Consider the following 27,407-nt stretch of genomic DNA (forward strand, 5'->3'; position numbering starts at 1 on the left):
GTGGAAGACGAGCCCCACTCCGGTACAGAGCGTGAGGGCGGGGCCACGGCGGCGCCGGCTGGCGCTAACCGCCCCCGCCTCCTTCCCGCGGGCTCCCTCCTTACTCCGATCCGCCGGGGTGGGGCCAGGACGATTTGGGGGTGGGAAGGGAGGAGAAAGGGGCGGAGGATGGAGAGTGGGCGGTTCTCGTAGCCCCCGCGGAGGCCGAGAGCTGGCAGTCGTGGGGATGAGCTCTGGGCAGGACGGCGGGCCGAGGAGCCCGGGGAGGTACCCGGAGCTCCAGGTAGAAGCTGCGGAGATGCGCGGGGTGGGGAGAGTGCTGCTACTGGGCTGGAAGGTCTCTGAGAAGGCGGCTGCAAGCGGGCAGGAGTGGCGGGTGCGGGGCCGTGGCGGGCGGAGGTGGGCGGCAGCCGTGGGAGCCGCTGTGAGGGGCAGCAGCCGGGCACAGCTGCCGGCCGGAAGCTCAGCAGCATGCGTTACCTCTGTCTCTTGGGAAGTTAGGTTTGAGCCCAGTTCCTATGGTCACCGCTTCGCGTCCTCCCGCAGCTCTCCGCTTGGTTGTTGGGGGAACTGTTCCTTTTAGAAACGCTCTGGAAGCTCTGGTGGAGCCGAGGAATTTGGAAGTCACAGATTTGGGAGTTCAGCCTGACTCCCGATCGCTCATTTCTGAGCCTCTTTCTAGACTTGGGGCGGTGAAAGGCTGAGATTACATAGGCATTTGCATGAAAATCTCAGCTAATTTTAGTAAAAATTATACACAGTAAAGGCAGGGAAAGCTGCCTTTTGTTGAAAAACTATTTGAGACTTAAATTGGATAACTAGGTGACCATGGACTTGATACCTAAAAACTCACAGAAATATGTTTTTTTTTTTCACTTTTTTTTTTTTTTTTCGCGGCTTCAGGAAAGTTTGCATAGATGACAGTGTCTCAACGTTTTCCTTCTTCCATTCCAGGACCTTATACCCTAGGAGATTTCCTTGTTTAAAATTTTCTGTACTGGTGTTCAGCATTTCAAGTATACTTTGTTTACGTGTAAGGACATAAATAGAATAACAATAGGTTTATAAGTAGAAAAAAACAGGTTAGTTATAGAAGTAGGATGTCACATTCGAATCTGCTTCCAGGATAAGACAGATTCTTGTTTGTATTTTAATTGATTAATGAGCCAAACTCTTCAGTCTGAATTAGTGGGAAATAACTAGGAAGGTACATTAATGAAATATTAATTTTAAATCCTAAACTTTGGCATTATTTAATGGCAGCTTCCAAAATATCTCAGGTACTGTTTACCTTCTGAAGAAAAATCACTGCTTGTAGCCCAGAATATAATCAGGTGTAGAGATTCTCTGAGAGATCTTTTCCGTCTTCTTTTTGAGTTGCGTAGACTAGTTTGTTTAGGACGATTTGGTTTGGAAGTCCTCCATACACAGAGGCAATTAGAGGTATTAACTATTTATCTCCTTTTCAGATTACATATTCCTTTCCCTCCCCAGAGATAGCCACTCTCCTGACTTCTAAGATAGCCACTTCCTTGATTTTCCTTAATATTTCACATCATTGTATGTGAACATGCACATTACAGTTTGGCTTGTTTTTGAACTTCGTATAAATGGAATTGTATTAAGTATTCATTTACATCTTGCTTCTTTACTCAACATTTTTTAAGATTAATCTTTATTGTTGCTCGCGGTATTTAGTTTGCTGATTGTTTCCCAAAATATCCAATTATTTTTATTATATAAAATACTCTCAAAATTATTCATAAATCTTGTATGGTTTTCCACATCCTTCTGTTAGGCTGTTCCTTTCTACTTCAATGTCTGTTAGTCTACACTTTTGGAGACAGTATTTTTAAAAAGAAAAACCCACCTCAACTGTAGTAAGCTTTTGTGGAACCACATTTCAGAATTCCATATGAAGCACTCCAGTATTTTCCATTCTATCAAAAAATTCAATAATTTGTTGAATACATATTATGTGCTTCATATTTTGCTCAACACTGATGATACTTTTTATTATATAATCTTATTTCCTATTTCACTGAAAAATTAAAATTCAACCAGACAGAAACTTCCTCAGATTTCCATGCCACTTATCTTTTTTTTTTGAGACATGATCTCACTCTGTCGCCCAGGCTGGAGTGCAGTGGTGCGATCATGACTCACTGCAGCCTTGACCTCCTGGGCTCAAGTGATTCTCCTATCTCAGCCTCCCAAGTAGCTGGGACCACAGGTGGATGCCACTGTGCCTGGCTAATTTATTTTTTAATTTTTGTAGAGACAGGAACTCACTATGTTGTCCAGGCTGGTCTCAAATTCCTGGGCTCAAGTGATCCTCTGGCCTTGGCCTCCCAAAGTGCTGGGATTATTGGGATTACAAGTGTCTAAATCTGCACCTGTCCTTGCTTTTGTCTGTCTTGTGTTGGGGCAATACATCTTTACCTGGGTTTCCTCTTATTACCTCAGCTGTCTTTCTCCATCAATTAACATTAACTCATGTCTTAGGAATCTTCATTGTTTCTGTACTGTAGGGCTTCTTCACCTGGAGTCCAAGGACCTTAGAGAGTCTTAAATCCCCTGAAATTGTTTGTAAAGGTGTATTTGCATTTTTCTGAGGAGAGGATGCAGGACTTTTAATTCTGAAAGAGGATCCTTATGTAAAGAGAATTAAGGAACAAGTTTTTCTGTTCCTGTAATGACCTTTCCACAACCTTCGTCGTCTTCCACCTTTGTTCTACCTCTCTTCCTCTCACAATCATGCTTCCTAAGTGAAGTTTACATTTTCCATTTCTTTTTCTTTACTATTCATTCATTAGTCCCCTTCAGACTTGTTTTCACCCACCATTGAAACTGCTTTGTTCGAGTCGTTAAATTTTATTTTGAAATTGTTTTATTGCATTTCACCTTTGTGCTGGGCATTTTTAAGGCATTAAGGATATAACAGAGACAAAATAAAGTCTGTGGCTCTTGAATTTTATATTCTAGTAAGGAGAGATAGTAAACAAGTGAGCAAATAAATGTTATAATTTCAAGTCGTGATAAGTGCAAATAGCTTATCACTTATTTGAGAGAGTGGCTGGGAGAGAGGCTACTTTAGGTAAGAAGTCAGGGAAGACCCTCTGACATTTCAGCCAAAGAGCTGAGGGTGAGAAGATAGCCATGTGAGAGGCTGGGTAGAAAGTGTTGTGAGAGGCTGGGTAGAAAGTGTTCCTGAGAGAGGAAAAGCAAAAGCAGAGGACCTGAACTCAAATGATATTGGCACATATCTTAGTCCATTCAGGCTACTATAATGAAATAACATAAGCAACAGAAATTCAATTCTTACAGTTCTGAAGACTGGGAATTCTAAGATCAAGTTGCCAGCAGAATCAATGACTGGTGTTTTTTGGTTCATAGATGGTACCTTCAGACTGTGTCCTCATATGTTAGACGGGGGGAGGGAGCTCTCTGGGGCCTATTATATACAGGCAGCTCATCATGGCCCCCTAAAGGCTATGCCTTTTTTTTTTTTTTTTTTTGACATGGAGTCTCTGTCGCCCAGGCTGGAGTGCAGTGACATGATCTCGGCTCACTGCAATAAATCCCTTCTAATTTATTAGCAAATGTTGTTGGTTCTGCCTTCAAATATATATCCTAAATCCATCCACTTCTCTATATTTTTGTTACCACCTCCCTGGTCCAAGTCACCATCATCTCCCACCTAGAATACTGCAACCATTCCCTGCTATCTTTTTGCTTCTACTGTTGCGCCCTACAACCTATTCTCCACACTGATATATCAATCACTTCAAAATAATGAGATCCTGTGGGAGGGGAGAAGGGAGAGGGAAAACAAAAAGTGAAAAAGAAAATTATAATAAGATGATCCTGGCTCAATGCCTTCCCACTGCAATTAAGAATAAAATCCAAACTTTGTAAGGCCTTACATGATTTGGCCCTTGTCTTCACTTAAAAGATCTAGTACTCCCTTTGTTCACCCAATAGCTTTTTCTTTCTGTTCCTCTAATGTGTGGCTTCACTCTGAATGTCTGTGTCCTCACAAAATTTTTAGGTTGAAATTCTAACCCCTAAGGTGGATCACATTAAGAGGCACAGTCTTGGCTGGGTGCAGTGGCTCACGCCTGTAATCCCAACAGTTTGGGAGGCTGAGGCGGGTGGATCGTGAGGTCAGGAGTTTGACACCAGCCTGGCCAAGATGGTGAAACCCCGTCTCTACTAAAAATACAAAAGTTAGCTGGGCATGGTAGCAGGCGCCTGTAATCCCAGCTACTTGGGAGGCTGAGGCAGGGAATTGCTTGAACCTGGCAGGTGGAGGTTCCAGTGAGCCGAGATCATGCCACTGCACTCCAGCCTGGGTGACAGAGCACAACTGTCTCAAAAAGAAAAAAAAAAGGAAGTCTGTTTTAGACACGTTAAAGTAGCCATGGCTGTGGACATCCCCTAAAAGTAATATAATGCATTAAGTGCTCCAGTAGGGATATGTTCATAGTTCTTTTGGAATGAAGAGTAGATCCTAAGTCTTTTTTGAAGAAGTAGAAGTCAGAAATACTTTTTTTGTAGCTTCTTTCTCAGTGTTACCTTAGCATCTATGTGCATTACTCTGATGTAGCAGTAATCATGCTGTGCTGTAATTTCTGATTTATTTGTTCTGGACTTTCCTAGATTCATTTAGGGTTGAAATTGTAAGATTCTATTTGTTTTACATCTTTTTATCCCCAGAAACATATTTCTGGTTCATTCTTATTCTAGCTATTTATAAGTTTACTTATAAAGTGAATACATGTGACTGCTACAGTCTGAAAGCATGAACTAAAACAGTGATAGTAGGGATGGAAGAAATGTAACCGAGATAATTTTTAGTGAAAAGAGCAGTAGGACTTGATAGCCAATTAAATAAGTTGACTCAGTGAGAGGAATTAGTAATATGTATAGTGCTTATCACGTGCCAGGCACTATTCTAAGTGCTAAAGTTAAAACGTATTAATTCATTTAATCCTCACACAACTCCATGTTGCAGAGCCTTTTTTCTATTTTTTATTTTTTTTTTGGTACGAAGTCTCGCTCTTGTCCCCAGGCTGGAGTGCAATGGCGCAATCTCGGCTCTCTGCAACCTCCGCTTCCCAGGTTCAAGTGATTCTCCTGCCTCAGCCTCCCGAGTCACTGGGATTATAGGTGCCTGCCACTACACCCAGCTAATTTTTGTATTTTTAGTAGAGATGGGTTTTCACTATGTTGGCCAGGTGGGTCTCAAACTCCTGACCTCAGGTGATCCACCTGCCTCAGCCTCCCAAAGTGCTGGGATTACAGGCATGAGCCACTGCACCCAGCCAATGCAGATAATGCAGATACTCTTATTATTATCCCTGTTTTGTAAATGAGGAAGCTATAGTCAGAGAAGTAACGAGGTCACCTAAGATCACGCAGCTAAGATGCGGTAGAACTAGGATAATGAATGTAGGCAGGCTGATACCAAAATACATGATATTAACCACTCTGCTGTGTGACTTCCTAATTGAGAATGAAAGTTCTTCCTTATTTTAGACTTCACATTGAAAAAAACTAAAGAATAAATTAAAAATAATTTTTTAGTGGCTGGCAAGATGGCCGAATAGGAACTGTTCTATTCTGTCTGCAGCTCCCAGTGAGATGAACGCAGAAGGCAGGTGATTTCTGCATTTCCAAATGAGTGTAAACAAAGCTGGTGGGAAGTTCGAACTGGATGGAGCCCACCACAGCTTGGCTAAGCCGCTGTAGCCAGACTGCCTCTCTAGATTCCTCCTCTCTGGGCAGGGCATCTCTGAAAGAAAGGCAGCAGCCACAGTCAGGGGCTTATAGATAAAACTCCTATCTCCCTGGGACAGGCAACCTGGGGGAAGGGGTGGCTGTGGGCACAGCTTTAGCAGACTTGAATGTTCCTGCCTGCTGGCTCTGAAGAGAACAGCAGAGTGCTCAAGCTCTGCTAAGGGACAGACTGCTGCCTCAAGTGGGTCCCTGACCCCGGTGCTTCCTGACTGGGAGACATCTCCCAGCAGGGGTCAACAGACATATAGGAGAGCTCTGGCTGGCATCTGGTGGGTGCCCCTCTGGGACGAAGCTTTCAGAGGAAGGAACAGGCAGCAATCTTTGCTGTTCTGCAGCTTCTGCTGTTTGCTGGTGATACTCAGGCAAACAGGGTCTCGAGTGGACCTCCAGCAAACTCCAGCAGACCTGCAGCAGAGGGGCCTGACTGTTAGAAGGAAAACTAACAAAAGGAATAGCATCAATATCAACAAAAATGACGTCCACACAAAAACCCCAGAAACCCCATCTGAAGGTCACCAACATTAAACACCAAAGGTAGATAAATCCATGAAGATGAGGAAAAACCAGCGCAAAAAGGCTGAAATTTTCAAAAACCAGAACACCTGTTCTCCTCCAAAGGATTACAACTGCTCGCCGGCAAGGGAGCAAAACTGGACAGAGAATGAGTTTGACAGATTGACGGAAGTAGGCTTTAGAAGGTGGGTAATAACAAGCTCCTCTGAGCTATAGGAGCATGTTCTAACCCAATGCAAGGAAGCTAAGAACCTTTAAAAAGGTTAGAGGAATTGCTAACTAGAATAACCAGTTTAGAGAAGAACATAAATGACCTGTTGGACCTGAAAAACACAGCACGAGAACTTGGTGAAGCATACACAAGTATCAATAGCTGAATCGATCAAGTGGAAGAAAGGCTATGAGATTGAAGATCAACTTAATGGAATAAAGCGTGAAGACAAGATTAGAGAAAAAAGGATGAGAAGAAACGAACAAAGCCTCCAAGAAATATGGGACTATGTGAAAAGACCAGACCTGCCTTTGATTGGTGTACCCTGAAAGTGACAGGGAGAATGGAACCAAGTTGGAAAACACTCTTCAGGATATTATCCAGGAGAACTTCCCCAACCTAGCAAGGCAGGCCAACATTCAAATTCAGGAAATACAGAGAACACCACAAACATACTCCTCGAGAAGAGCAACCCCAAGACACATAATCGTCAGATTCACCAAGGCTGAAATGAAAGAGAAAATGTTAAGGGCAGGCAGAGAGAAAGGTCGGGTTACCCACAAAGGGAAGCCCATCAGACTAACAGTGGATCTCTGCAGAAACCCTACAAGCCAGAAGAGAGTGGGGGTCAGTATTCAACATTCTTAAAGAAAAGAATTTTCAACCCAGAATTTCATATCCAGCCAAACTAAGCTTCATAAACAAAGGAGAAATAAAATCTTTTACAGACAAGCAAATGCTGAGAGATTTTGTCACCACCAGACCTGGCTTACAAGAGCTCCTGAAGGAAGCAGTAAACATGGAAATGAAAAACGTACCAGCCACTGCAAAAACATACCAAATTGTAAAGACCATCAACACTATGAAGAAACTGCATCAACTAATGGGCAAAATAACCAGCTAGCATCATAATGACAGGATCAAATTCAAACATAACAATATTAACCTTAAATGTAAATGGGCTAAATGCCCCAACTAAAAGACACAGACTGGCAAATTGGATAACGAATCAAGACCCATTGTTGTGTTATATTCAGGAGACCTATCTCACATGCAAAGACACACATAGGCTCAAAATAAAGGGATGGAGGAGTATTTACCAAGCAAATGGAAAGCAAAAAAAAGCAGGGGTTGCAGTTCTAGCCTCTGATAAAACAGTCTTTAAACCAACAAAGATCAAAACAAGACAAAGAAGGGCATTACATAGTGGTTAAGGGATCAATGCAACAAGAAGAGCTAATTATCCTAAATATATATGCACCCAATACAGGGCACCCACATTCATAAAGCAAGTTCTTAGAGACCTACAAAGAGACTTAGACTCCTACAGAGTAATAGTGGGAGACTTTAACACCCCACTGTCAATATTAGATCAACTAGACAGAAAATTAACAAGGATATTCAGGACTTGAACTCAGCACTGGACCAAGTGGACCTAATAGACATCTACAGAACTCTCTACCCCAACTCAACAGAATATACATTCTTCTCAGCAACACATCACACTTATTCTAAAATTGACCACATAATTGAAGTAAAACACTCCCCAGCAAATGCAAAAGAATGGAGATGATAACAGTCTCTCAGACCACATTGCAATCAAATTAGAACTCAGGATTAAGAAACTCACTCAAAACCGTCCAACTATATGGAAACTGCTCCTGATTGACTACTGGGTACATAATGAAATTAAGGCAGAATTAAGTTCTTGGAAACCAATGAGAACAAAGACACAACATACCAGAATCTCTGGGACACAGCTAAAGCAGTGTGTAGAGGGAAATTTATAGCACTGAATGCCCACAGGAGAAAGCAGGAAAGATCTAAAATCGACACCCTAACATCACAATTAAAAGAACTAGAGAAGCAAGAGCAAACGAATTCAAAAGCTAGCAGAAGATAGGAAGTAACTAAGATCAGAGCAGAACTGAAGGAGATAGAGACACGAAAAGCCCTTCAAAAAATCAATGAATCCAGGAGCTGGTTTTTTTAAAAAGATAAACAAAATAGATAGACTGCTAGCCAGACTAATAAGAGAGAAGAATCAAATAGACATAATAAAAAATGATAAAGGAGATATCACCACTGATCCCATAGAAATACAGACTGCCATCAGAGAATACTATAAACATCTCTACACAAATAAACTAGAAAATCTAGAAGAAATGGATAAATTCCTGGACACATATACCCTCCCAGGACTAAACCAGGAAGAAGTCGAATCCCTGAATAGACCAATAACAAGTTCTGAAATTGAGGCAGGAATTAATAGCCTACCAACCAAATAAAAGCCCAGGATTAGATGGATTCATAGCTGAATTCTACCAGAGGTACAAAGAGGAGCTAGTACCATTCCTTCTGAAACTATTCCAAACAATAGAAAAAGAGGGAATCCTCCCTAATTCATTTTATGAGTCCGGCATCATCTTGATACCAAAACCTGGCAGGGGAACAACAACAACAACAAAATATCAGGCCAATATTTCTGATGAACATCGATGTGAAAATCCTCAATAAAATACTGGCAAACCAAATCCAGCAGCACATCAAAAAGCTTATTCACCATGATCAAGTCGGCTTCATCCCTGGGATGAAGTTGTATGGTTCAACATATTCAAATCAATAAACATAATCCATCACATAAACAGAACCAATGACAAAAACCACATGATTATCTCAATAGATGGAGAAAAGGCCTGTGATAAAATTCAACACCCCTTCATGCTAAAAACGCTCAATATACTAGGTATTGATGGAATGTGTCTCAAAATAATAAGAGCTATTTATGACAAACCCATAGCCAATATCATACTGAATAGGCAAAACCTGGAAGCATTCCCTTTGAAAACCAGCACAAGACAAGGATGCCCTCTCTCACCACTCCTATTCAACATAGTATTGGAAGTTCTGGCCAGGGCAATCAGGCAAGAGAAAGAAATAAGGGGTATTCAAATAGGAAGAGAGGAGTCAAATTGTCTCTGTTTGCAGATGACATGATTGTATATTTAGAAAACCCCACTATCTTAGCCCAAAATCTCCTTAAGCTGATAAGCAACTTCAGCAAAGTCTCAGGATACAAAATCAATGTGCAGAAATCAAAAGCATTCCTATACACCAGTAATAGACAAACAGCCAAATCATGAGTGGACTCCCATTCGCAATTGCTACAAAGATAATAAAATACCTAGGAATCCAACTTACAAGGGATGTGAAGGACCTCTTCAAGGAGAACTACAAACCACTGCTCAAGGAAATAAGAGAGGACACAAAAAAATGGAACAAGATTCCATGCTCATGGATCAGAAGAATCAATATTGTGAAGATGGCCATACTGCCCAAAGTATTTTATAGATTCAATGCTCTCCCCATCTATTTTCTTCACAGAATTAGAAAAAAACTTCTTTAAATTTCACATGGAACCAAAAAAGACCCCATATAGCCAAGACAATCCTAAGCAAAAAGAACAAAGCTGGAGGCATCATGCTACCTGACTTCAAACTATACTACAAGGCTACAGTAACCAAAACAGATGTATACCAATGGAACAGAACAGAGGCCTCAGAAATAACGCCACACATCTACAACCATCTGATCTTTGACAAACCTGACAAAAACAAGCAATGGGGAAAGGATTCTCTATTTCATAAATGATGTTGGGAAAACTGGCTAGCCATATGCAGAAAACTGAAACTAGACCCCTTCCTTACACCTTATACAAAAATTAACTCAAGATGTATTAAAGACTTAAACATAAAACATAAAACCATAACAACCCTAGAAGAAAACCTAGGCAATACCATTTAGGACATAGGCATGGGCAAAGACTTCATGACTAAAACACCAAAAGCAATGGCAACAAAAGCCAAAATTGACAAATGGCTCTAATTAAACTAAAGAGCTTCTGTACAGCAAAAGAAACTGTCATCAGAGTGAACAGGAAACACAGAATGGGAGAAAATATTTGCAATCTACCCATCTGACAAAGGGCTAATATCCAGAGTCTACGAGGAACTTAAATTTACAGGAAAAAAAACAGACGACCCCATAAAAAAGTGGGCAAAGGATATGAACAGACACTTCTCAAAAGAAGACATTTATGCAGCCAACAAACATGAAAAAAAGCTCATCACTGGTCATTAGAGAAATGCAAATCAAAACCACAATGAGATAACCATCTCATGCCAGTTTGAATGGCGATCATTAAAAAGTCAGGAAACAGCAGATGCTGGAGAAGTTGTGGAGAACTAGAAATGCTTTTAACACTGTTGGTGGGAGTGTAAATTAGTTCAACCATTGTGGAAGACAGTGTGGTGATTCCTCAGGGATCTAGAATCAAAAATACCATTTGACACAGCAATCCCATTACTGGGTATATACCCAAAGGATTATAAGTCACTCTAAAGACATATTCACATGTATGTTTATTGCAGCACTGTTCATAATAGTAAAGACTTGGAACCAACCTAAATGCCCACCAATGATAGACTAGATAAAGAAAATGTGGCACATATACACCATGGATACTGTGCAGCCATTAAAAAGGATGAGTTCATGTCCTTTGCAGGGACATGAATGAAGCTGGAAACCATCATTCTCAGCAAACTAACACAAGAACAGAAAACCAAACACCGCATGTTCTCACTCATAAGTGGGAGTTGTACAGTGAGAACACCTGGACACAGGGAGGGTAACATCATATACCAGGGCCTGTCAGGGAGTAGCGGCCTAGGGGAGGGATAGCATAAAAAAAAATAATTTTTTTTTGAAAAGGAACATTGTTTCACTTGCCTTCTCTGAGAATTGTACAGGAGCACAAGTTCCATTCTAATGATGAGATTGCAGCAAGGTTGAGGATATTTATGTGGCCTGAGGTAGGGAAGCTCAGGTAGGGAAGACCAGGCATGGGAATTTCAGATACACTGATGTCTCTTTCCTCTAGAGATATTGCCCCCAAAGCTGGTGGAGGGAGGATAGCAACTCCAGCATGATTGGTTAGGATTGTCAGGTGGACTTGTGGTCTCTTGCTATTTTTAATTCCTAGCTGGGCCTGATAGGTAATTTTGCAAAAGTCCCACTTTATTCGGTTTACCAAAGAGGAGGAAGAAAGTTTAATTTTGTCTGCTTTATCACACTGCTTCATTATCAACCTCAACAAATTTTTTGACACTTTTTATTACATAAATAACTCTGTGCAGGTTAATGGGGATAGAGTTTTTGGTCGTTGCTTGTTCTTAAGAGTCTAATAAATGTGTGAGGAAGACATCCAGAAAAATTTAGAACATAAATTCTTCTATAATCTACATATAAATATTAATTAAGAGATTATCATTATGCAGTGGAGAAGACAGAGAAAACCTGGAGAATATGGAATTCCAGCTGAGCCTTAGAAGTGTCTTAAGTTAAATGGAGAAAAGAGTGAGGGCAAGGTTTATTGAACAGATGATAAAATACTTTTGAATATATGTATTAAGAATGTGTTGGCTGGGTGCAGTGGTTCATGCCTATAATCCCAGGGAGACCTAGGCGGGAGAATCTCTTGAGCCCAGGAGCTCAAGACCAGCCAGGGCAACATAGGGAGACCCTGACTCTACAAACTTTAAAACAATTAGCCAATTGTGGTGGCACATGCCTGTGTGCCCAGCTATTTGGGAGGCTAGGGTGAGAAGATTGCTTGGGCCTGGGATTCGACGCTGCAGTGAGCCGTGATCATGCCAACCTGGGTGACAGAGCGAGACCCTTATGTGTTGCATAGTTTGTCTTTCATAGAGGGATTCTTGGAGGTACCAAGTAGGAGATAAGTTTGGAGAAGTAGGAAGGGACAAAATTACAGAAGTACTCTGAATATTGGATGGGTTTAGACTTAAATAGATCCTTGCTATTCAAATAAATAAGAAATTACAGCACAGCATGATTCAACATGTGGTCTCTGTACCAACCAAATAGGGATCTCCAAGCAGCTTTATGGAAATGTCAAATCTCAGCCTGTAAATAAGAATCTGCATTCACACAACATTCCCAGATGATTCTTAAATTCAATAAAAATTGAACAGTACTGCTCTAGTGAGGAGTTGTTTCATTCCGTTATTCTAAATCATGTTTATAACTAGCAATACGTTTTTCAACAGAAACCATGTAAGAAATGGTAGTTAGGAGTTCAGTCCAGCCCCTAGGGGTTTAAATGCTTCATAATTTGAAATATTCTGTGAGATCTAATGTTGAGGTTCCAGGTGGGGCAGTAACTGTTGCAATGAAGAAGAGTTGTGTCTTGTTTAGAGAAGAGAAAAAAGGGAAATAAATCTGCCGGCCTGTCTAGGTGCTGGGTTACACAGACTGCATCATAAGGTCAGTGACTGGGGAGATCCTGATTCTGTAATTCCCTAGGTAGGATTTTGGAGAACAGCAGCTGTGTTTTGAGGAAAGATCTAAGATGCTCATGACAAATTCTCTTTTAACATAATGGTAGCCTTGATTCAAGGAAAGAAAAAATTGTTTTCCTAAGTTACACAATCTCTAAGATACGTTGTCAAGTAAAACAGCGTGATGCAGAATAGTATGTATAGTATGCTAAAGTGAAAAATCTCTAACATTTGTTATTTTGCATATGTGTACATATATACAGCTGTAGTATAAATTCCTAGAAATTATTTGAACAGAAGCTATGTGCATTTGTCATGTTGATAGATTTTATACAGTTGTTCTCCATAAATATTGTATCAATTTACACTCCCACCGGTGATATATAAGGATGCTGTATCCATCTTACTGATCTTTGCCATGTGATGGTTAAAAGGGGGTATCTCAGTGTTGTTTTAATTTGTGTCACTAAAGGTTGAGATTGAACATCTCAATATTTAAGAGCCATTTCTGTAAATGTTCACATTCTTTGCCAATTTTTCTATTAGAGTATTTTTTTAATCTTTTTTATTTCTAGGGATTATTTATATATTAAGGAAATTCACTCTTTGTGATATGAATTGCAAACCTTTTTTCTTGTATAGAGTAGCAACAGCAAACGTAGCTCGCTAATAGCTATTTTGGACAACACAAGCCTAGAGGTAGACTATTTAATTTGCTACTGATCCATATTTCTGTAGAACCGTGATTACCAAAAGGATAGTGTAGGGAATGTCTTTGAAAAGCATGTTCAGTACCATTTGGACAACACACAGAAAAAGTTTTATAAAGTTTAAGAAGGTAAAGTTTGATGAAATCCTCTTAGCTGGTGGGAAATGGTTGAAAAAAATCTAAGAATATTATCAATTTTCAAAATGTATTGATGTGGGAAATCACAGAGCTGTTTTAAACTGAATGCCTCTATATTATTTCCCATTCTTTGTACTAGGTTACCACCAAAGAACATGATTTTGGTCTAGGGGCTCCAGTTTCTGAAGCTGAAAACTGCCAGAATACTCTCCAGCTAGAACGAGAAGTGAGAAACCAAGATAGATTCATCTCGACACTGAAATTACAGGTTGCGTTTAGTTACAACATATTTTCCTGACTTAATTTGGGGTGGGAGCCTATTTTGAAACAAGAAGATAGAGAATAACTAACTACTAATTCAGAGCTCATTTAAATGTTATGGGTCTAAAATCATTCAGTTTTTATCTTGACCATTTTGATAAACAAAGTCAGAGTCAATGAGTGCAAACTACATGTCAAGTGTTGTGTCAGATGTTTTCAGGTATACGGTTTTTACTTAATCATCCCGAACTTGTGAAAAAGTGACGCCGTTTCCATTTACAGATGTGGAAGCTGAAGTTCTAAGAGGTTAAATAATTATGACACTTGAGTAACAAGTGACAGAACTACGATTTCTCCAAACTCCCGTGTTAGCTGGGATTTGAACTTAACTCTCTGAACTCCAAGTTCAGTATTGTTCCTGTTCTTCTGATGCTTGACATGTAATATAGCTATTAATAAAGGCTATTAAAAGAGATTTCTTTTTCCAGGAAGATAGAGTAGACTTACTTTTTTTTTGTTCCTCCTGCCAAGTACAGCTAAAATCTCTGAATATTATGTATAAAAGAATTTAAGACTGGCCGGGCGCGGTGGCTCACGCCTGTAATCCCAGCACTTTGGGAGGCTGAGGCGGGTGGATCACAAGGTCAGGAGATCGAGACCACGGTGAAACCCCGTCGCTACTAAAAATACAAACAATTAGCCGGGCGCAGTGGCGGGCGCCTGTAGTCCCAGCTACTCCGGAGGCTGAGGCAGGAGAATGGCGTGAACCCGGGAGGCAGAGCTTGCAGTGAGCCGAGATCACGCCACTGCACTCCAGCCTGGGCGACAGAGCGAGAGACTCCGTCTCAAAAAAAAAAAAAAGAATTTAAGACTTTGAAAGGTGGCTAAGGATCTCAAGACACAAAGAACAACATGTTTGTTCCTGGGTTTCTTTTTCTCCATATGTCCCAGACAGCTGCTAGAAAAACTGGCAACCGGGAATAACAATAGGCACAAAAGAAAGACCCAAGAAAAGCTATTCCTCCCCTAGGCAAAGGACCAGGAAAGGAGCAGCCTATCAAGGCAGACAACTTTTAAGACAGTAACTATCCACTCCAAGCAAATACCACAGAAAAAACTACTGAGCCCCATTCCTGCCAGCTCAGGCCAAGTAAAGGGCCTACACTTTCCACGCTTGCCAGACTATAACAAGGAGCCCCACTTGTGCTTCACCTACATTCTTTCTCTTCCCACTCCTCCCACACCAGGGTGATATCAGAGAAGGCTAAGTGGGAAACTAGGACTTTTATCCTCACCAGGGGATAAGGAGGCCCTGAACCCCATGATGTCAGCAGAGACAACATGAGGAGCCAAGGCATCTACTCCCACTTTATAGTAAGAGGCACTCTTTCTTCTTGCTGTGGTGGAGACCTGAACGTTTGCCACCTATCAGCAATAAAGGCCACCCATCCATGGTGTCAGTGGGGGACACGTGGGAAACAGTAATGAGGCACCTCTGGGATTCCTCCCAGGCTGGTGGTAATGGCAGAGGCCTAGTGGGGAGCCTGAACTCCCACTCTTGCCTAGCAGTATCTAGGAACACCGCCCTTTCCAGATATCAACAGATGCCAAGTTGAGGAACTGGACTTCTACTTTGATCTAGCAGAAATAAGGCAATGTCCCTCCTTTTTAGTTGGAGCAGTGTCGCAGGAGACCTACTAAAACAGAAGATCCAGAGTCTTATAATGCTAGGTCTCAATTTTTAAAAAAGGCATTGTAATCCAAAGAATCAAGAAGATTTGAGAAAAGACAAGAGAAGCCAACACTGAAATGGAACGGATGTTGTAATTATCTGGCAAGGACTTTAAAGCAGTCATATAAATGCTTCAGCAAGCAATTATGAACATGCTGGAAACGAATGAAGAAAAGTTGTCTCAGGAAAAAATAAGAGATATAAAGAAGAACCAAATGGACATTTTGGAACTAAAAAATAAAGTAACTGGTCCACACAAAAATCAGCCTATGAATGTTTATAGCAGCTTTATTATAATTGCCAAAAACTTGGAAGCAACCAAGATGTCTTTCAATAGATGAATGGATAAGGAAACTGTTGTACACCTATACAATGGGATAGTATTCAGTGTATTTTAAAAATGAGCTACGTAGCCGTGAAAAGACACAGAGCGAACCTTGAAAGCGTGTTACAAACCTGAAAAGGCTGCGAAATATATGATTCCAACTACATGGAGATGATAAAACTATAGAAACCATAAAAAGAGCAGTAGTTACCAGGAATTGGAGGGAGAGGGGATGAATAGTTGGAGCACAGGATTTTTAGGGGAGTGAAACTATTCTGTATGATATACTAATAGTGGATACATGTCATCCTATGTGTGTCAAAACTCACAGAATGGATAACACCAAGAGTGAACCCTAAGGTAAACTATAGACATTAGTTATTAATAATATAACAGTAGGCCAGGCGTGGTGGCTCACGCCTGTAATCCCAGCACTTTGGGAGGCCAACGTGGGCAGATCATGAGGTCAGGAGATCGAGACCATCCTGGCTAACACGGTGAAACCCCATCTCTACTAAAAATAGAAAAAAATTAGCTGGGCATGGTGGCAGGCGCCTGTAGTCCCAGCTACTCGGGAGGCTGAGGCAGGAGAATGGTGTGAACCCGGGAGGCAGAGGTTGCAGTGAGCCGAGATCATGCCGCTGCACTCCAGCCTGGGCAACAGAGCAAGATTCTGTCTCAAAATAATAAATAATAATAATAATAATGATAATGTAACAGTATTATTTCCTCAGTTGTAACAAATATACCATATTAATACAAAATGTAAATAATAGAGGAAACTGTTGAGGAAGAGAGAGAGGAGTATGCGGGAACTGTTTGTACTTCCTAATCAATTTTTTGTAAACCTAAAACTACTCCATAAACTTAGTCTATTAACTACATGAGAGAAAATATTTCCAAATTACATATCTGAAAAGGGCTTAATATCTAGAATATACAAAGGACTCCTAAAATTAGCCCCTTTTCCCCCAAAAGAATCTAATTCAAAAATGAGCAAAGGACTTGAACAGACATTTCTCCAAAGAAGGTATACAAATGTCAATAATTACATGAAAAAGATGCTCGACATCATCAACTGTTAAAGAAATGCAAATCAAAACCATGAGATACCACTTCATACCCATTAGGATGGTTGTTATAATGGAAAATAACAAGTGTTGGTGAGGATGTGAAGAAATTGGAACACTTGCATTGCTGATGGGAATGTAAAATGGAGCCACCATGGTGAAAAATCATTTGATGGTTTCTCAAAATTTTAAAGACAGAATAATCATATGATCCAGCTATTCCACTCCTAGGTATATACCCTAAAGAGTCGAAAACACAGACTCCAACAGATACGTATATACAAATGCTCATAGCAGCATTATTCACAGTAGCCAAGAGGTAGAAAAAACCCAAATGTCAACAAATGAATGGATAAACAAAATATGGTATGTGCTTACAATGGAATATTACTCAGATTCAAAAAGGAATGACATTCGGATACATGCTGCAAAATGAATGAACCTCAAAAACATTGTACTAAGTACAATAAGCCAAACATAGGAAGACAAATAATGCTTGATTCCACCTCTACCTAGAATAGGCAAATTATGGAGATAGAATTGTTGTTTAATGGGTACAGAGTTTTTTGGGGGAGGGGAATAAAAAAATTCTGGAAATAGATAGTGGTGATGGTTGTACAGCATTGTGAATATACTTAATGCCACTGAGTTATGTACTTAAAAATTGTTAAAATGAAAATTATGTATATGTATTTTGTGACAATAAAACAAGCTTAAAAATAGAGTAACTGAAAATAAAAACTCAATGTTCTCAATAGAATGGAGGAGAGGAATGAATCAGTGAACATGAGACTAGAAAAATAATTACCTAATGTGAACGTCCGAGAGAAAATAGATTGAAAAAAATCTGAATAGAGCCTCAGAGACAGGTAAAACTGTGTTCGACAAAAAAATGAGAGAAGGTGGTGCTAAAAAAAATTTGAAGAGATAATGGCTGAATTTCCCACAAATTTGGCACAAAGACATAAAACAGATGAAAGTAGGTGACTGAATACCTAACAGGAGTCACCCAAAGAAATGCATGCCAAGACACTAAAAAATCCTGAAAGTAACCAGAGAGAAACCATGCGTTATCTATAGAAGAACACCAATTCAAGTGACGGCAGATATTTTTCATCTGAAAGATTGGAGGTAAGAAGGAAGTGGCACAACATTTTTCAAGTGCTAGAGAAAAGCAAACCTGTCAACTCAGAATTTTATATCCAGAGAAAGTATCCTAGAAGGTTGAGGGAAAATAAAGACATTCTCAGATAAAGAAATATTAAGATAATTTGTGCCAGCAGAGCTACCCTAAAAGAATAGCTGAAAGTATTTCTCTAACCAGAAAGGAAGTGATAAAAGAAGTAATCTTGGAGCAGTAGGAAGAACAATATATAGAGCAAAAAATATAGGTAAATGAAATAGAATTTCTTTCTTTCTTTCTTTTTTTTTTTTTTTTTGGAAACAGGGTCTTGCTCTGTCATCCAGGCTGTAGTGCAGTGGCATCATCTCTGCTTACTGCAGCCTTGGCCTCCTGGGCTCAAGCAGTCCTCCCACCTCAGCCTTTCAAGTAGCTGGGACTGCAGGCATGCACCACCATGCCTGGCTGATTTTTTTTTTTTTTTTTTTTTTTTTTGGTAGAGATGGGGTTTCGCCATGTTGCCCAGACTTCTCTTGAACTCCCATTCTTAAGTGATCCACCTGCCTCAGCCTCCCAAAGTCTTGGGATTACAGATATGAGCCACTACTCTGAGCCAAATTTTTTTTTTAAGTTTACAAAATTGTATTTAACTATTGAATGTGGTTCTAAATGCATGTAGAGGAAATATTTAAGACAATTATTTCATTAATAGGGGAGAGTAAAGGGAGCTAACAGGAGGTAAGGTTTCTGTACTTTTACTTGAACTGTTAAAATGTAGGCTATGGTAAGTTCTGTATATATAATGTAATGCGTAGAACAACTGGTAGAAAAAGATCAAACAAGACTTACACTCAGAAACACTATAAATAAATCAACGTAGAATTCTAAAAAATGTTGGGGTAATCCACAGGAAGGCACCAAAAACAAAACTCTTCATTATTTCAACACTTATAACTATAGTAATCAAGACTGTGATATTAGTGAGGGATAGATACATACGTGAATGGTACGGAACAGATAATCTAGAGATAGTCCTATACAAGTACAGCCAAACGATTTTTTGACAGAGATGCAGATGCAGTTCAGTGGAAGATAGTCTTTTCAACAAGTGGTGTTGGAGCATTTAGATATAGGGAAAACAGTTACCCTCCACTTAAATCTCACACTTCATAAAAAATTAAATGGACCATAGATGTAAATGTAAAACAAAACTATGAGACTTTTAGGAGATAACATAGGAGAAAATTTGCAGGAAGTTAGGCTTGGATGGAAAGTTATTAGATATGATACCAAAAGCATGACTCATAAAAGGAAAAATTGGTAATATGGACTTAATCAAAATTGAAGTTTTTGGCCGGGTGTGGTGGCTCGTGGCTATAATCCCTGCACTTTGGCAGGTGGATGGATCACTTGAGGCCAGGAGTTCAAGACCAGCCTGGCCAACATGGCAAAACCCCATCTCTACTAAAAATTACACAAATTAGCTAGGCATGGTGGTGCATGCCTGTAGTCCCAGCTACTTGAGAGGCTGAGGTGGGAGGATCACTTGAACCCAGGAGGCAGGTTGCAGTGAGCTGAGATTGTACCACTGCACTCCAGCCTGGGTGAGAGTGAGATTCTGTCTCAAAAATATACACACACACATGAATATATATACTTCTGTGAAGTATCTCTTCATGTCTTTTGCTCATTTTCTAACTGAATTGTTTGCTTTTCACTGTTTTCAATTTTAAGAGTTCTTCATTTAATACAATAGGTATGAGTCCTTTAGCAAATATGTGGTTTGTAGTTAGTCTTTTACTTTGCAGAAGACCTGCTAAGATGATGAAAAGACTAACTACAAACCACATATTTGCTAAATGACTCGTACCTATTGTATCAAATGAAGAACTCTTAAAATTGAACAGTGAAAAGCAAACAATTCAGTTAGAAAATGAGCAAAAGACATGAAGAGATACTTCACAGAAGGATGTCTGGTATACTAGAAAAAGATGTTCAGCCTCCGTAGACATCAGGGGAATGCAAATTGAGGCCATGATGAAATAACAATACAGTAACTAAAATAAAAAATAGTGACAATACCAAATGCTGGCAAGGATGTGGAGAAACTGGATCACTCATCCATTCCTGGTAAGAATATGAAATGGTACAGCCACTCTGGAAAATAATTTGGCAGTTTTTGGTAAGACTAAACATACATTTACCATACAATCCAGCAATTGTACTCCTGGGCATTTATTCCAGAAAAATGAAAACTTATATCTACTCAAAACTTATATCCTACTCAGTTGTTCATAGCAGCTTTGTTATATTTCCAAACTGGAAACAGCCAGTTTTCTTTAATTGGTGAATGGTTAAACTGTGGTATTCCATATCATGGAATATTATTCAGCAATAAATAGGAATGATCCTATTTGGTTCAAATAACAACTTGTATGGATCTAAAGGACACTGTGCTGAGTGAAAGAAAGCAATCTCAAAAGATAACATGCTCTGATTTTATTTATGTAACATTCTCAAAATGACAAAATTGTACACATTATTGGTGGGAAGAATTGAGGGCAGGGAAGGAGAATATAAAGGGGCAGCAGCAGAATGGTCTTGTTGTAATGGAACAGTTCTATATCTTGAGGTGGTAGTTACAGAGATCTGCACATGTGAGAAAAATCATATAGAACACCAAGCACATGGTATATCTGGGTGTGATATTATACTATGTCGTTTATGACACGGCTATCAGCGGAAACAGTAAAGGGCGTATGAGACTTCTCTGTACTACATTTGCTTCCTGTGAATCTTATTTAAAAATAAAAATTTTTAACAAAACTACTTGAGTACCTGTAATACTGGAAATTTTACTTGAGCTCTTATATAATGTCTAATGACAATTCTACAAATTGAAGGCATTCTGTCCATTTAACAGAAGAGACTCTCATTTATTTTTTTTCTGAAGTCAGGTGCATCTTCTAGGATCAAGAAAATATGGTAAATTCCCCAGTTACATAACTGGTAAAGAACTACAACAGGATTTAAACCTAACTCTGCCAAAGTCCAAAGCCCATATCCTTTGTATTACTCTAGACTGCCTCTTCTAAAGTACTTTTGTCTTGGAATTGAGTAAAAGTAGAGTTGCATGAGAGAAGGGAGGGGAGTGTTCATTTATATTACTAATAATTTGTCTTATTTGCTTAATAATTTGAGGATTGTATTTGAGATACATAATAAATGATGCAGAAAAAAGTGATATGTTGATACAGAAATGAATGAGACATACAGTCTTTTAAGTTGTTTAGAATCTAGTAGAACGGACAGGGAAATAAATGATTTTAATGCATCTTATAAAATATTGAGATAAACTTATATAAGAGGCTTTATGGGCACACATACTGGAAAGGAGAAGCATTTAACATCTCCTGATGCAGTGGGAAGTTAACAGACATTTTTAGCGTGCTCTTGTTGCTGAGAAACATGGCATAGGAAAAGCCACGAACAAAGATGAAAAACAACTTGAAGTTTATCTGTTTGTTTCACATCCTATAGTTTGTTTGTTTTAAAAGAAAGTAGCTGAAATAATAAGAGTAGGGTAAAATAAGTAAACCATGAAAGCCTGGGATGACAATAATGAACAGACCATTGTACATAGTTTCTGTACATGTTGCTAGAGGTGGGCTTTGGATTTGGCTTTAAAATTTCTAGAGGCAAAGGCAAATAGAAATATTAGTTAAATAATTAATGATTGTTAGGGTAATAACAAACCAGGTATCCAAAAAAGGCACGTATTTTCCTGAAATTGAAGCCTAAGCAGGGTTTTCCTTGAGGATTCTCATAAGGAAGGTTCTGTGGTAGCACTTCAATTTCAAGTGTGTCCATTTCAATAACTCCCCTAAAATAAGTTTTTAAATGAATTTAATGTGATTGTTTTTTATAGTGTGTTTGGTGGTGGGAAGTTAGGTTGGACAGGTAAGTTGAGTTGGATCATAAATGGCATTTTAAAATTTTATTCTCAGTGTCATAAGGCAACATAAGGTTATAGGAATGACCTCAAATTTGCATTTTCAAAGAATTTTTGAGAGTAGATAGGAGAAGGCCAAAAGAGAAGAAGAGAGTAGGAGACACTGGATTAAAATAATGACTTTAATTATGCCTCTTGGTGGGCTGTTTACTGGGTACAATAAATGGCATTGTAGCATATTTAGTTAAAAATAATTCATGACTTTTAAGATATTTTTATGTAGTGACAACTTATAAAGTTTTTTTGAAGACAACTTTGTTGATTTTAATGGTTTGGAAGATGATAACTATAGCTGTTTGAAAAGGGCAACCTCAGGGCAAAAATAATGCTAGAACTAAGAGGTCAGGGATTTAGCAATTTCAGATGTTCCTTACAGACTGAAACTTCTGTGTGTGAGTGTTTTTTGTTGTTGTTGTTGTTTTTAATGCATCTTTTACAGGGTACCAACCCAGTATCTTAGACACAATAGGTGCTGAATAAATATTTGTTAAATACACAATGAGAGACAAGTACTATGGAAAACAATTTGTACCATGACTACCTCATAGTTATTTTTGTTATTGCACTTAACATATTGTCTCTGTATTTCCTCAAGTAAACAAAAAATTCCCTGAGGGCAGGTACCTAATCTATCTTTGTATTTTTGGAATTTAATATAGGTCCTGACATAATCATTGTTCAATGGGTCTAGTTTTTATTTTCTCTTAAAGGCATTTGGATACCTTCGTGATAGAAAAGGCCCTTTTCTTCATCCATTGATGGTTTGATAGTAGGCTGGGAAGGAAAGCTGTGTTCCTCCACATTACTCAGCAAATACTTGATTGATTTGATATTTAGCTTAGTCAAGTAAGTTACTGATACTTTCAAAAGGACTTTTTAAAAAAGAGTTAATAATATACATATATATATATATATATATATATATATATTTTTTTTTTTTTTTTTGAGATAGAGTCTTGCTCTGTCATCCAGGTTGGAGTGCAGTGGCAGGATCTGGGCTCAGTGCAATCTCTGCTTCCCAGGTTCAAGCAATTCTTGTACCTCATCCTCCCAAGTAGCTGGGACTACAGGCACTCGCCACCATGCCCAGCTGATTTTTGTATTTTTAGTAGAGATGGGGTTTCACCATGTTGGCCAGGCTGGTCTCAAACTCTTGACTTCAGGTGATCTGCCCGCCTCAGCCTCCCCAAATGCTGGGATTACAAGTGTGAGGCACCATGCCTGGCCTAAAAGAGTTACTATATTTTAATAACAATAATTAGAAATTTAATTAAAAGAACTCTTAATGGTATTAAAATTAATTTCAAAACTATTGAAGTTTATTTATTGCAGATATAAATATTTGGCCATTTTTCTAATAGATTGGCTAAAAATAGTAATTAAGTTCTTTTTGAAATCTATAAATTGTCTTGAAAGATATTGCTATAAAATTTAAAATTTTTATTTAATATATTTTTTCTAATAGGTAATACATTCACATGATACAAAATTCATAAGGCACAAAAAGGTATACAGTTAAGTTTCTTTGCCAGGGTAGCAAATCTCCCTTCCTGATTCCAGTCACGTAGTTGCTCCCCAGAAAAAACTAAGGAATTATTTTAATGTGTTTTTTTTTCTGATAATAACAGATTGAAGATCTCAAACAGACAAATCATGGCTTGGAAGAATATGTGAGGAAACTCTTGGATAGTAAGGAGGTGGTAAGCAGTCAAGTAGATGATTTAACCAGCCACAATGAGCATCTTTGTAAAGAATTGATTAAAATTGACCAACTAGCAGAGCAACTAGAAAAAGAGAAAAATTTTGTGGTGGATTCCGCCAACAAGGAACTTGAAGAAGCCAAGGTACCAGATTTACCACTGATCAGGATTTTAATTTTACTTTAAACATCATGTAATTTTTAAATGCAATGGAAAAAGTAGCATTCTCATTTGTATAATTTGGAAGCTTTTTAGATTTGACAATATATTTAAATGTCTGTTCTAAGGATTAAATTGTTTCTCACATTTTACTTCTTTAAACAAATTTTACTCAAAACATTTCCTAAGTAATGTGTAGTCATTGTAAAAAATTTCAAATCAACAGGAATGTTCTGTGAACCAAATGTTGCTCCCACTTCCCAATTCCTCTCTCCTCTGCAGAAACATCTACAAACTAATAGATACATTTATTTTCATCTATTTTTACACATGTAATTGATTTCAATACTTTTTTTTTTTTTTTTTTTTAAGAGAGAGAGTCTTGCTCTTTCACCCAGGCCGGACTGCAGTGGCCCTATCTCGGCTCAGTGCAAGCTCCGCCTCCCAGGTTCATGCCATTCTCCTGCCTCAGCCTCCTAAGTAGCTGGGATTATAGGCGCCTGCCACCACGCCTGGCTAATTTTTTGCCAATACCCTTTAAAAAAGATTTTTACCAAACTAAAAATAGAACTGCCATGTGATCCAGCAACACCGCAGCCAAAAGAAAGGAAGTCAGTATGTCACAGAGGTATCTACACTTCCATGTTTATGGCAGCACTATTCACAATAGCCAAGATATGGAATCAATCTAGGTGTCCATTAACGAATAAGTGGATAAAGAAAATGTAGTATATCTACACAATAGAATGTCATTCAACCATAAAGAAGAAAAAAACTCTGATTTGCAACAACATTAATGAGCCTGGAGGACATCATGTAAAGTGAAGTAAGCCAGGCACAGAAAGACAAATATTGCATGTTCTCACTCATATGTGGAATCTGAAGAAATCAATCTCGTGGAGATAGAGCATAGATTGATGGTTACCAGAGGCTAAAAGGATAGCAGGGAGGAGAGGATGAAAAGAGGCTGGTTAATTGGTACAAAAATACAGTTATAGAAAAGATATAAATTCTAGTGTTTGATGGCACCGTAGGGTGACTATCGTTAACAGTTTATTGCATATTTTAAAATAGCTGAAAGAGAAGATTTGGAGTATTCCCAGAACAAAGAAATAATTAAGGTGGTGGATATCCCCATTACACTGATTTGATCATTGTACATTGATGCATGTATTAAAATATCACATGTACCCCATAAATATGTACCATTATTATGTATCAATAAAAAGTCAATTTAAAACTTTTTAACTAAAATTTAAAAATTTGCCAATCTTTTTTTTTTCCTTATTGATGTCTGAGATTTGGTTCTTGTTCAGGAAGGTTTTTTTTCACCTCAAGAACTACAGATATACTTTCTAAAGTTTTCTTTTAATACTTTTTAATAGTTTTCCTTCTTTTAATACTGCTAGTTTCTTTTTGTTCTAATATGAGGTAGGGTTGCCTAGTCCTTTCTCCACTGATTTGAAATATCATTTTAACAGATACTAAATTCTCAGATATCTGTGACTATGTTTCTGGACTATTTGTTTTCATTAATTCATTTGCCTTTTTCTGTGCCACCATCTCATTGTTTTAGTTACTGTAGCTTTATGATATTTTGATCAAATTTTATTTCTTGATTGAGTACTTTGCCATGAAATTTGGAAACTAGAGATTAAATGTAATTATATAATGACAGTTTTACTTCTCCATTGCTGCCTAATGGCTAATAAGCAACATAGAGCATATTTGAAGGCCAAAAAACAACCTGTTGAATTTTTAAATGATAGCGTGTGAACATGCTTGTCTTGATTTTATTAATCACCAAATTAGTTAATTGTGTCTGTAACAAAGTAATTTCCCAAAGCTAATTATTAAGTGTTATTTCTTAAACATTCTTTTAATGTAACAGGACTCTTATGGCAAATAATGAAGCAATTAAATTATCAGGTGAAATGTTATTGAAGTCACTGTTACAGTAATTTGAAATATGAGTCCAATTGATGAACTCTAGGATTGTATGTATTTTTATGCAGTAACATCTCATTGAGACTGCTTAATGGATGAGTTTAAATTAGTGGAAAGTCAAATAATGCAACTTTTTTGTTGTTGTTGAGACAAAGTTTCCGTCTGTCACCCAGGCTGCAGTGCAGTGGCGCGATCTCGGCTCACTGCAACCTCCACCTCCCGGGTTCAAGCGATTTCCTGCCTCAGTCTCCCAAGTAGCTGGGATTACAGGCGCCCACCACCACACCCATCTAATTTTCATATTTTTAGTAGAGATAGGGTTTCGTCGTGTTGGCCAGGCTGGTATTGAACTCCTGATCTGAAGTGATCTGCCCACCTTGGCCTCCCAAAGTGCTGGGATTACAGGCATGAGCCACCACACCTGGCCATAATAGTGCAATATTTAAATACACAAGTTTATTACTTTAAGGATACAGTCTTCTCTAACCATGTTGTCTGGAACAGGTCCTTAGAACTGCTTGAAATACTAGATAAGAATGATTTGTTTTTAACTTTTGAATTAGTTATCTTCAAATGGATGCTGTTAAAGTATTTGAAGGATATTTAAAAGTAGCTTGAATATTTTAAACATTTTTCAATACATTTTTGTTTGTACTGTTACTTTAAAAATTTTTTTAACTTTTTTTTAATGCCACTTCAGGTGGAATGTATTGTTACTTTTTTTAAAGTAACATTCACAGTTTAATGGTAAATTGATTTCCATCTGTCTTAATTATAAAAATTATCAAAATTGGGCCAGGCGTGGTGGCTTATGCCTGTAATTCCAGCACTTTGGGAGGCCGAGGCAGGTGGATCACTTGAGGCCAGGAGTTTGAGACCAGCCTGGTGAACATGACAAAACCCCATTTCTGCTAAAATGCAAAAAAAAAAAAAAAAAAAAAAAAAAATAGCCAGGCGTGGTGTCATACGCCTGTAATCCCAGCTACTTGGGAGGCTGAGGCACAAGAATAGCTTGAGCCTGAGAGGCAGAGGTTGCAGTGAGCCAAGATCACGTCACAGTCTAGCCTGGGCAAAAGAGTGAGACTCTGTCTCAAAAAAAAAAAAAAAAACTTATCAAAATTGAAGAGTTTTAGTATGTCTTCCTTGTTTTTGTCTTCAAATTAAAAATTAACTGCACTCCTTCCCAGACTGCGGGAAACCAAGTTGACTGAATTCCAACAATGAGAATGCCCTGTTTAGAAGTCATCACTTTTAAAGGGTTGTTAGGGTTTATGTTCTAGAGAGAGTAAGTACTATGTCAGGGTGAATTCTCTGCTATCAAAAGGAAGAATTTTTGGAATGGAAAACATCTA

General features: G+C 38.6%; 1 protein-coding gene across 2 annotated transcripts in view; it reads left to right on the forward strand.

Moving 5' to 3' along the window:
• Positions 1 to 185: 185 nt before the first annotated feature.
• The window catches only part of TSGA10 (testis specific 10), a 158,095-nt gene continuing 130,873 nt past the window's right edge, over positions 186 to 27,407 (forward strand). The window contains exons 1-3 of one of the 2 annotated variants that reach the window (XM_055242362.2): positions 186 to 283; positions 13,869 to 13,997; positions 23,878 to 24,093. In XM_055242362.2, coding sequence (XP_055098337.1) covers positions 227 to 283; positions 13,869 to 13,997; positions 23,878 to 24,093 — 402 coding nt within the window. In that variant the 5' untranslated portion in view covers positions 186 to 226. The remainder of the gene's footprint in view (positions 284 to 13,868; positions 13,998 to 23,877; positions 24,094 to 27,407) is intronic. The other variant, XM_063617621.1, reaches the window with a different exon arrangement.

Source organism: Symphalangus syndactylus, chromosome 14, assembly GCF_028878055.3.
Source record: "Symphalangus syndactylus isolate Jambi chromosome 14, NHGRI_mSymSyn1-v2.1_pri, whole genome shotgun sequence".
In the NCBI taxonomy this organism is placed as follows: domain Eukaryota; kingdom Metazoa; phylum Chordata; class Mammalia; order Primates; family Hylobatidae; genus Symphalangus; species Symphalangus syndactylus.